Here is a 10,851-nt window from a genome sequence, read left to right on the forward strand (position 1 = left end):
CGAACTCTCTCTTCTGCTTCCCTGATGGTAACTTCCTTGACATCCAAGTCTTCAATCTCTTTAGCAACCTCTGTAAGTTCTGCCTCAAGAGCCAGCTTGGTGTTTAGACATTCCTCGTGTTGGCGGATCAAATCATGAATCACATCAATATTCACATCTCCTAAGGCTTCAATATAGGCACTTCTCTTGGAATGTCGCCTGGCAAGCTCAAAAATCCAATCCACAAGCTGGGCAAACTGTTTAAATGCAGTTTCACCACACCCAAGAATGTCAACGGTTGACCCCAAAAGTCGAAGGGCCTTGGTGATCTCAGAATGGTGCATATGAAGTTGAGCAGGAGTCTCTGAGGAGTAAAGTCTGCTAAAGATACCTTCAATTTCTCTACTGATAAACCCCCGCCTATTCTGGTTTACCCCATTCCCAAAAATCTGATGAACAAAGTTCGCGACTGATACCAAATTTTGGAGGGGGCGCACAACTGCTATAGGCCCAACACTTTCAGGAAACTGATCATCAGCGGGGCTATTCTGAACTTGTTGAAATTCAGACACTACAGCCAGGAAGTCTGACCCACTACCACCCATGTTGGAGTTAGCACTCTCATGATGAATATTTTCCTCTTCACCTGAAGAAATGACTTCAAAGGCTGGGTTATCCACGTTAATAGGCTCCATTTCGCGAGGAAAAGGGATGTCGTCAAATCTCATTTCCCCCTACACCGGATTAGAACTCTCTTCGTCAAGAACATGGCTAGAGCTTCCATCCTCAACCTTGTTGTGATCTGCATGTCGCGCCCGTTTGTGGTGTGAGTCTCGATTAATCCTTTGGGATTGGTGCATCACGTGATTAACCCCTGAGAAATGTTCCCCTTTAGCATTGTGAATTCTCTTTTTGTGTCCTCTGCTCGAAGAAGCACCACGAAGAGGTGAAGATGAATTAAAGCCGCTTTTGCTCATGCCGGTCGAAATACTTTTCAAATTATTAGTCACAAAGACGTGGTCCCTCCTTGGGACATGCCTGTTTACCACTGAGAAAATTTTTGACACAGAAAAGCCCATATAAGGTGCACATGCAGTCATCCACCATCTACAATACCACCAAGAGCATTCCCCAATGCGGGTGGAGCGCGGAATATAGAAAAGCGCTGTGGTATCTTTACGCAGAAGGACTGCTTGGGCTCTCGCCAACTTCTCAATCCCACATCGCTGCCTCTCACATACACTAAATAAAAGTTTGTTCTCCGGAACTCCTTGATCAAAGCCAAACTGGCGAGCAAATCTATTTGGATAGTAAGGCTCCAACCAAAGATCGCCACCTAACCTTACAGGAAGCAGTGCAGAGCGCATACAAACCAAGAATTCAAAGGCATCGTCCGCAAGGCTCTCTGTGTCTAAAAGAATGCAATCTTCTTGTGCAAGGAAGACACTAGGACGATAAACCATAAACTCACTCCTGAAGATGATTCTAGCTTGATTAGAGCTGACATATTTGGCTTCAATCTGACTATACCTCGCTAGAAGAGGGTAATGTGCTGGAAAATCATTGTCACTCCGACGGTCGATCAGATCAGGAAAGTGCTCCCCTAACCATCCAATCACATAATGAATGGGAAGATATGCATTTGCTAAACCAGGACCCCTACGATGAGTAGCAACTGTACCAAGGGCATGATAAATAAGTCCCAACACTGCTGGAGCAAGTGAAACTCTAAACCCTCTCGCCATCAAACTTGCCATATAGAAACATTCTGGCCTTATAGCATTATCAAGGGGCAAAACAAAACGGCTAAGCCAAAAGGCTAAAAAAGCAGCCAATTGTCCTTCACGTGAAATGTTCAAGGGAAATTTGAGGTCTTTGGCCTTATGTTTGGGAACTATGTTATTTTTATTCACCGCAGCACCATATATGGCTTCCCCTCGAAAGAAATGCTCAATCCATTGATCGTGGAAAACTTGCCCTTTCTTATGGAAAACACATAGTTGAGCATGGATTTTCAAAAGTTCACCAGTGGTTGAAGGATACAAGTCTTCACGGCATAATTCTCTGTTTAAAGGGATAAATTCATCATAGGGGAGACCCAAAATTGGTAACCCGCCAATAACTTTTAGGTCGTATAAGGAAATGCCCATTTCACCGTTCCCGTGATGAAATGTGTTGGATAAAGGCCCCCATAACTCGCAGAATGCTCTCCAAACATTAGGGCAAAAATCATAGGAGAACCGAGAAATGGCCACAGCCCCATATATATCAGCTTGACGAAGGACATCACCAAAGTCACTCAAAATAGACTCTGTCCACTCCAGTACAAAGGATCGAAAGTTAGCCCGACCGAAAAATTTGAAATTGCTTCCCCACGAAATTTGGTTACGAAGCATCCTGTGCATAACCGGATAAAATTCATCTCTAGGAAGACACTGCTTATCTCCATCAATCTCATTGTTTACTTTCATCAAAGAATGGGCCAGAAAACATGGGCCCTTGGCTTGAGAAATTTGAATAACTCGGTCTTCTTCATGGGGGTTGAATTTGAGATGTCCACTACTCACGTGATCTGTGGTGAACCATGTTGTCCGACTCTCAGGTGGTACCATAAGCCTGATCGAATTCAAAGGACAAGATCTCATGTACTGGGGGCCAAAGGCCATGGCCCTACCATATTCATCGGAAGCATGTTCCTTGTGAAGATTTCCATAAGCATCCATCACCTGAAATCAAAGGTAAAAAAAAAAAAAAACATATACATATGTTAGCTTATAATGCTAGTTAAAGGCATCTCAAGCTTTGCACGCGTAAAAAAAAAAATGCCACACGCACAAAGCTTGAGGGGGCATCTGTTGGAATAAAAAAATCACAAAAATCACAAAATATTGGAACGTGGGATTGGATAGGTGGGGGGAAGTTTGGAAAAAGGTGGGGGTCTAAACCAATGAAAACGTTTAAGAGAGTTTAGTGGCTCCTATTTTTGGGGGAGCTGGTTATTCAGTTTTTAGTATAAATATTCTGCATTAAAGAGAAATTAGAAAAAGAAGAGAAAAGGAGGACAGAGAGGGAGGAGAACACGACAGAAGAAGAAAACTGTTGCAGAAGGAAAATTGCAGGAGCACAAATACAAGAGGAGACATTTTTCACAGGTATATGGATCCTGTCAATTAATTCTTGTTGGGTGGCAACCCTCAAATCATTTTCTTGGATGATGAATCCATATTGGGTGGCAACCCTCAAATAAAACTCTTGGATGATAAATCTATAATGGGTGGCAACCCTTAAATCATGAACAACAAATCCATGAGAGGATTCCTGTTTAACAAAGCTCTGCCGAGCAAAAGGAAATCCTTTGAAATGGAAATGGTTTGGAGGGTTAATTCAAAAAAAATGTACAAAAAAAGCGTGAATTACCTCCTGGGATCTCTCACCACTCCTCTCCATCTCTGCTTGAGAAGGCCTTTATTTTTTTTCTCTCTGAGCAAACTACATCAAAAACAAATGAAAAGGATGTTAGTCATGAAGAAAAGAATAGAACAACCATCATAAAGGAGAGGAAGAAAAATTCAACAAAGAAATGAAAATAAACAAAGAAGGAAGTGGCGTAGCCATTCTGTTTGAATCTGCATGCAATGGACAAAAAAAAAAGGGGTTGAAGACAGCACGTTGGTTCTCTTTTGTATGGGTTTGGTGTGGCAGGTCTGGTGTTGTAGATAACACCAACATAGAAAAAAAACAAAAAAAAAAGAAGCAGCAGCCAAGAAGAAGAAGAAAAGTCAAAACATGAAAAAAGAAGAAGGTGGCTGACGCCACTTTGTTGGAGTTGGAAGAAAAGAAAAAAAGCAAGGACACATTAGACTTGCTGTTGTAGAGAAAAAATGAGGAAAAAGACAAAAAAGTCTGAAACCTCTTTGGTGTTGCAGCAGTTTTTTTTTTTTTTTTTTTTTTTTTCTTTCTTCTGGCTTTCTCTTTTTGTTTGCAAAGGCTGTATATTATTTTCTTTAAAGACTGAACAGTAACAGTGTTTGTTTTTAATTTGGACTGATCACAAGTATTCCAGATAAAGATGGGATTGCAAGGTCTGATTTTACTTGGAAACAAACTCTGCAAAGAGTTGGATAGCTAATCACCTGCTGGACCAAAGTTTTTTTTTGGGGCTCGATGCTCATGGGCTAACTATCAACAATCCCAAACATATTTCCATATCGAATCCCTGGTTTATTCAGCTAAATTCACTCAAACTCCTCAATCAAACCCATTCAAATTCTTCGTTTTGTGATGAGTCATTTATTCATCATGAATCTTTGAACTACGAGTGGCTTGATTCCTGCAAAGGATACGTAGGCATCTTGAGGTTGGACTTGGGAGCAGCTGCAAAATCAAACACACACGTTCTGTTTCTTTATGATGGAATCAAAGGGTTTTTCCTTGAAGCAAGGGATTGTAATTAAGAGACTTGCGTCTCGAATGGGTCGAACCTAAAATAATAAAACCCCATTATTTAATTAGTGGTGGTGAAATTATATTAGGAAGATCACCATTTTCCTTCAACACTACGCTCACCATGAAATGTTACTTCAGGGCGTCCAGGGCTACGGAGTACGACTTCTTTCCTGAAGCAATCCACTGAGGCATGATGCTTGGCTAGCCAATCCATGCCCAATATAACATCCAAGCCCACCATTTCCAATGGAATCAGATCTGCTTCCAGACACACATCCCCTACTAACACTGCACTATCGCGATACACCGTACCTACATGAAAGATCTCTCCTGTAGGTACAGAGATCGCTAACTCATCCCCTAAGGCTGACAGTCTGCCAACAGCATTGTGGGCAAAACTAGGCGTAACAAATGAGTGCGTAGCCCTAGGGTCAATCAAAACTCTAGCAGGAGTCCCAAAGACTAATAGAGTACCTGTAACCACGTCTGGCGATGCCTGTGCCTGCTGCTGGGAGATGTGATACACCCTGCCTGTGGCTCTGGCACGTTCACCTCGTCCCTGCTGCTGACTGCCACCTCTACTGGCAACACTGGTCTGGGTCCCACCACTGGACGAGGCTCCTCTAGACTGGGTTCTGCCCTGGGTGCCTATCTCTCTAGGTGATACAACAGTCGCTTCACCACCCTGAAGCAATATCGGGCACTCTCTCAAGAAATGCACAGGCTGACCACAGTGAAAACATCATGTGGTACCCTGTCGGCAGGTCCCGGTGTGATATCTACCGCACACTGTACACTGTGGGCTCCTCATCCTGCCAGCTGCTGATGGTGGCTGTCTACCAGAACCTCTGACTGAACTGCCTGCAGGCCGGCTCCCATAACTACCACTATGGTTGGAGCCTCCACTTGAGCTGATTCCAGGTCGAAAGCCTCCGTAACTACGACCACTAGATGAACCAGAACTGTAGCTACCTCTCTTGGATGACCCCTGACTGGGACCACCCATCTCAAACTGTCTTCTCCGAGGTTCACCTCGGGCTCTAACCATCATCTGACTGCTTTCTATCAGTGAGGCTGACATCACCAAGTTTCCAAAATTAGTCAGCCGTTGACTAATCACAATGTCTCTAATGGAGGCCTTCAATCCTCTAGTAAACAGCGCACTTCTTACTTTCATCCTCTACCAGTGGAATGCAGTATTTTGACAACTCGTTGAACTTCTTCTCATATTCTAGTACTGTCATCGATCCCTGTTCCAACTGCAAGAACTCTTCCATCTTCAAATTCTGATACGCCTGGGGGTAGTACTGACTGTCAAATGCTGCTCGGAAAACTGGCCATGTGATGGCCGATGGATCCCGATACCTCCTTTTAACTGACTCCCACCAGTATCTTGCATTTCTAGTCAAGAAGAACGTGGCCAAAGTTACTCTACGATCCTGTGGAACGGCCATCACCTCTATGATCCGTTCCATCCGCTCTATCCATTCTTCGGCCACTGCTGGATCACTAGACTGCCCAGTCCTCTTTGCCTGGTCGGCATATCCCAAGGACGGGTCTCTAGACTGCCCAGTCCGGGATAAGGCCTGTGTCAGTAACTCCAGGGTCTGCTGAAGGTTAGGGTCTCCCATTATCGTGGGCATGGGAGGTGCGGGCCCTGAGGGGCCTCCAACGAATGACTGCTCAACCGGTTCCTGCACCGGTTCAGGGATGGGAAGGTCCTCAGGTTCGGGAGGGGAATTCTGTCCCCTCACTCGGGATGACTGTCTCGTCCCCCTACGAAAACCACCACGTTTCGGGCCCATAGTCAACTGTAACAAGAACAAGGGTTCAGTAACAGGAAATAGGGTCTACAGGAGAGGAAACCTATGCTCTGATACCAAGTTGACAGGACCCGAACCAAATTCCGCTTTGGATTTCAAGCCAAGTCCTGTGCGTGTCCGACACCTGGCAAATGTCGGGCACAAATGACCTTTTTACCCTTCTCGTTTCAAATTCTTTTAAAATTTCCCTTAAACTTCTGCCCAAAATTCGACAGAATTTCCCCTGTATTCTGACCAAACCCAAAACCTTCAACCTGTCAAACAAGCACAAATACCACACCAACTGCCAGAATATCTCAAATAAACAGATCTCAACTCCGGTTTTCAGTTTCAACCAGATATCAGAGCCTTTTTCTACAACTTTATAGAACTTTAAGAAATTTACAATGAAATCCTACACTTTATGGTGGTGCGGAAGCTGGGAGGATGGCCCGAGTGGTTTCCTTCATACTTCTACGGCCTCGAGGCGAAAAACAAGTTTAAAGTTGTGGGTGGACAAAAGATAATGTTCTTAAAACAATTTAGAAATATAATAACCCCGTTTAAAATAAATAGGGATGTAAATCTATGGTTTGACTATATTTCAATACAAGATATTCAAATAAACATAGAGAAATATATTGATGAATATACTCGTATCACTGAACAAATATATAGAGATATAAATGCATGAATATCGAGCAAATTGGTATAAAATAACTGAAAGAAACAGTTGTATAAAAGTGCTCAAAATCCTTTAAAAACTACCACCTAATTGTACTCTGTAACATCCGTCAAATCCCCTGGCAGGTCTCGGCGACACAAAGTCTAACCGAGCCGCAAATTGGCAGAATCAGGGGACTATGGTCAGCCTGATCCGCCGGCAGGTCCCGATGACACCAAGTCGACTCGAGCCGCTCTGGCAGGATACAGGGGACCGTAGTCAGCCTGATCCGCAATCCTGGCAAGTCTCGGGGACACAGAGTCAGCCGAGCCGCAAATCCTGGTAGGTCTCGGGGACACAAAGTCAGCCGAGCCGCAAATCCTGGCAGGTCTCGGGACAACAAGTCTGCCGAGCCGCAAATCCTGGCACTCACGGTCCGAGCGTCCCCGAAACTCGTGAGGCAAAGTCAAGTGTACTGACGTAACTGAAATCAGACTGGATGTCCGTAGACATCGGTCCGACTGTGGGTAATCACCAAAATAAATGGGTACACGGTGGTTCTGAAATAACTGTCTTTGATAAAATCTGATAATCCTCTGTATTCTGGTAAATCTGAGCTAAGTTACTATTTCTGTATTAAAAATCTCAAATCTATTGCTCGGCTAAGTTTTATAAAAATAAAGATATTTCACAATATCATTCATGCTATAACACTATTCAAGATCACATATAAAATATAATTATAAAATCTTTTAGAAAAGAAAGGTCCACTTACTGATGGTCCGAGCTAGCTGGACCCTTTGAAGGTCCTTCCTGTGGGTCGACCGGACCTCTGGTGCCTGATTAACCATAAATAATAAATTAATAAACTGCTGAATAAAAGAATTAAATTAAACACCCTGCCCCCAGCTCCTAGAAGTGCGTGCACTCATTTCAAGTCACTCCTACGCCCACATTAGCCTTTCAGACAAATAGAACGGTCTTGGAAGACCCGACGCTTACCTAAGCGATAACCTGCCAGATCGGCCGATCTGGGACCCGTGGGGTCCACAATCTCTGATGGCAAATCTGGGCTTCTCTAAAGGTTCCTCATAGAGAAGGTACCATGTTCCGCGAGTTTGGTCCGAAACGGACGGTCGGATTAGCCAAAATCGCGTTATCGCTTAAAATCCAAACCCTAGCCCCAGGGTTCGCGATTTCGGAGTATCCGGGACTCCGATTTACAATCCGTCGAATCCTACACGATCTTGGAATCATGTAGACCGACATATCCAAAATTGAGTGCGATCCAACGACTCGACGACACTGCAGCCAAGGATCGTGCGATATGGAAAATCCGTTCGGGGCTCAAACGGACTCCAAATCGAGATCCGCGAAATCCTACGCGCTCGTGATGACACGAGGATTACAAAACTACACAGAACCATTTCACAACCCTCACCCACGCGCCACCACATGCGCGGGCAGATTGGGTGTCCAAAGCGATATCGGGTTGTCGGAAAAACTCGGAACCAAGACTCCAAACTCCTATCCTAGGTAAAACACCCCATTTGGAGTCACTTTTGTTCTTGGACATACCCCAAAAAGTGGCCGAAAATGGCAGATCACGGCGGCCGAAGTTTCGGCCGATTTTCAAGTTGAAAATCGAGTGTTCTAGAGCCAAAATCGATCCGAACCCATACATCCATCAGTTAGAACACGAAAAATAGCTGAGAAACCATACCTTACTCGAACGATTTGGTGGAGAATTGAGGGAGAACGAAGAGCTGGAAGTTCGAACTGGAAAACGGCNGAAAATGGCGGATTCCGGCGAACTCCGGCCACGGCAAGGGCGGCGATGGGTCGGGGAAGGACGGCGGGTGAGTGGTGGTCAGTTTGGTACCAACGGCGGAGATCGGTTCGACCTGTGGCGGCCGAGGCGACGTCGAGAAGGGAGGGAGGTTGGCTGCTGGTGCGAATCGGGAGGAGAGAGAGAGAGAGGAGAGAGAAATGAGGAGAGAGAAGAGAGGAAAGGGATAAAATCTGACTTTTTGTCCAAATTACCATTTTGCCCTTCGCGGTATTTTGATCGTATTTCTTCGTTACAACTCCGATTCGAGTCTACTCCGTGTCTACGGACTCGTTTCTCCGTGCTCTACGCAACGGCGTAAGCGGAATTGCCAAATTCTTTCTCGATAAAAAAGTCAATTTTTCCTCTATTAAAATATGCGAGGGCAAAATTGTCTTTTGGGTAGAATAAAGAAATCCTAATTTTTAGATATTTTGGTTTGGGTTATTACAAGAGAGGCAGAAAGAAATTTTTTTTGCTTTCTGCCTCTGCAATGGCAGAATTCTGATATGAAGAAGAAGGACTTTGCGCGACGAACCATAAATTTCGTCGCACAAACTGCCATCGTGAAAAACCATTTTTCCGTCGCACAAAACGATTTTTTTTTGTCAGGAAAAACTTGTCGACAAAAAACTTTTGCGCCACGCATGACATTTTCGTCGCACAAACTTTCGTCGCGCAAATTCTAGCTATCATCGCGCAAAAACAAAACTCCGTCTCGCAAGAATGTACTGACATCAACTTTACGCGACGAAAACTAATTCTGTCGCGCAAAAAAAAAAAACTCCCCCCTCAATTATTTTGGCGCCACGCATGATATTTTGAGGTTAAGGCATATGAGTGAACGATCCATGCAAGCATTACACAAATGGAAGCTTTTGACGGGAGTGAACAGTTGTAAACTTGAGTTCTGTAAGTACTGTACTATGGGGATGCAGTCTAAGGTGGTATTACAACAGCAAGACAAAGAGGATAAGAGCACGGGGTGCTTACTAATATACACTCAAATGTGTGGGGCCCGCACCAGTCAAGTTAATGATTGGAGCCCGTTACTACGTGATATTCATGGATGATTTTTCTAAAACGGTTTAGGTTTACTTCATGAAGGAGAAATCCAAGGTCTTCACCAAATTTAAGGAGTGTGGAAGGTGGAGGTAGAGAACCTTACGGGAAGGAAGATCAAGATCCTAAAGAGTGACAATGGTGGGGAATATAAAGATAGCAAATTCCTTGATTTTTGCAAGAGTGAGGGTATCAAGAGGTATTTCACCGTGAAGAAGACACCCCAACAAAACGAAGCTGATGAGAGGATGAATAGAACTCTCATAGAGCGTGACAGGTGCATGAGGATTCATGCCAGCTTGCCTGAATCATTTTGGGCCGAAGCGGTTAACCACGCTTCATATTTGGTTAACTGATTGCCATCGAGATATCTTGATTACAAGTGTGCAGAAGAGGTATGGTTTAATAAATCAGTTGATTATATACTAATCTTATATTATTTGGATACAGTGCCTATGATTTCATACCTATTAATGAGAGTACCAAGTTGAAGTCAATTGAAGACGTTCATGAGGTGGTGGAGTCCAACAATGAGATGGAGGATTTTGGGCAACAACAAAAAACTCAAGAAGAAAAAGAGACTCAAAATCAGGTGGAGCCGCCATCTATAGCTCAGTCTAGGCCTAAGAGAACCATCAAACCTCCTCAATGATTTGGATGGGAGAAGGACGTAGTTCACTATGCTTTAAACATGAGTGAAAGAGATCCAACCACGTTCCAAGAAGCAGTTGAGAGCACGAAGAGGAAAAATTGGATTAATGCTATGATGGATGAGGTGGAATCTCTACACCAAAACTTTGTTTAAGAGTTGGTTCCTAAACCCAAAGATTGGAAGGTGATCAGATGCAAGTAAGTGTTTAGGAAGAAGGAAGGGATGCATTAGAATGAGCTAACTAGGTTCAAAGCTTGTCTAGTGGCTAAGAGGTACCTATAAAAGGACGGAATTGATTTTGATGATATTTACTAACCAATTATGAAGCATACTTCTATTCAATTATTTATCTCCATATTGGCACAATGTTACATGGCGCTGGAGCAAATGGATGTAAAGACGGTGTTGCTCCATGGAG

The 10,851-nt window shown here is 43.9% G+C and overlaps 2 protein-coding genes across 2 annotated transcripts; one reads left to right on the plus strand and one right to left on the minus strand.

Moving 5' to 3' along the window:
• Positions 1-4,516: 4,516 nt before the first annotated feature.
• LOC117621659 lies at positions 4,517-6,230 on the minus strand. The gene is made up of 3 exons (XM_034352223.1): positions 5,597-6,230; positions 5,216-5,499; positions 4,517-5,110 (listed from the first exon to the last, which is right to left on the minus strand). Exons 1-3 carry the CDS (start codon positions 6,228-6,230, stop codon positions 4,517-4,519), a joined length of 1,512 nt encoding a protein of 503 aa, XP_034208114.1.
• Positions 6,231-9,645: 3,415 nt separating this feature from the next.
• LOC117621660 lies at positions 9,646-10,433 on the plus strand. Its single transcript, XM_034352224.1, has 3 exons — positions 9,646-9,750; positions 9,868-10,058; positions 10,232-10,433. The coding sequence occupies exons 1-3, from the start codon at positions 9,646-9,648 to the stop codon at positions 10,431-10,433; spliced, it is 498 nt and encodes a 165-aa protein (XP_034208115.1).
• The last annotated feature ends 418 nt before the right edge of the window (positions 10,434-10,851 follow it).

The sequence above is a fragment of the Prunus dulcis genome, chromosome 3, assembly GCF_902201215.1.
Source record: "Prunus dulcis chromosome 3, ALMONDv2, whole genome shotgun sequence".
Classification (NCBI taxonomy): domain Eukaryota; kingdom Viridiplantae; phylum Streptophyta; class Magnoliopsida; order Rosales; family Rosaceae; genus Prunus; species Prunus dulcis.

What these genes read in the sequence shown, in the direction of transcription:
- LOC117621659 (XM_034352223.1), bottom strand. Translation starts at nt 6,230, where the DNA reads ATGGGCCCGAAACGTGGTGGTTTTCGTAGGGGGACGAGACAGTCATCC. An exon ending in TCCACTGGTAGAGGATGAAA is followed by an intron (nt 5,500 to 5,596) that starts GTAAGAAGTGCG and finishes TGGTGATGTCAG; the next exon opens with CCTCACTGATAGAAAGCAGT. An exon ending in TGAGGAGCCCACAGTGTACA is followed by an intron (nt 5,111 to 5,215) that starts GTGTGCGGTAGA and finishes ATATTGCTTCAG; the next exon opens with GGTGGTGAAGCGACTGTTGT.
- LOC117621660 (XM_034352224.1), top strand. Translation starts at nt 9,646, where the DNA reads ATGGGGATGCAGTCTAAGGTGGTATTACAACAGCAAGACAAAGAGGAT. An exon ending in GTGGGGCCCGCACCAGTCAA is followed by an intron (nt 9,751 to 9,867) that starts GTTAATGATTGG and finishes GGAGTGTGGAAG; the next exon opens with GTGGAGGTAGAGAACCTTAC. An exon ending in ACTCTCATAGAGCGTGACAG is followed by an intron (nt 10,059 to 10,231) that starts GTGCATGAGGAT and finishes ATTTGGATACAG; the next exon opens with TGCCTATGATTTCATACCTA.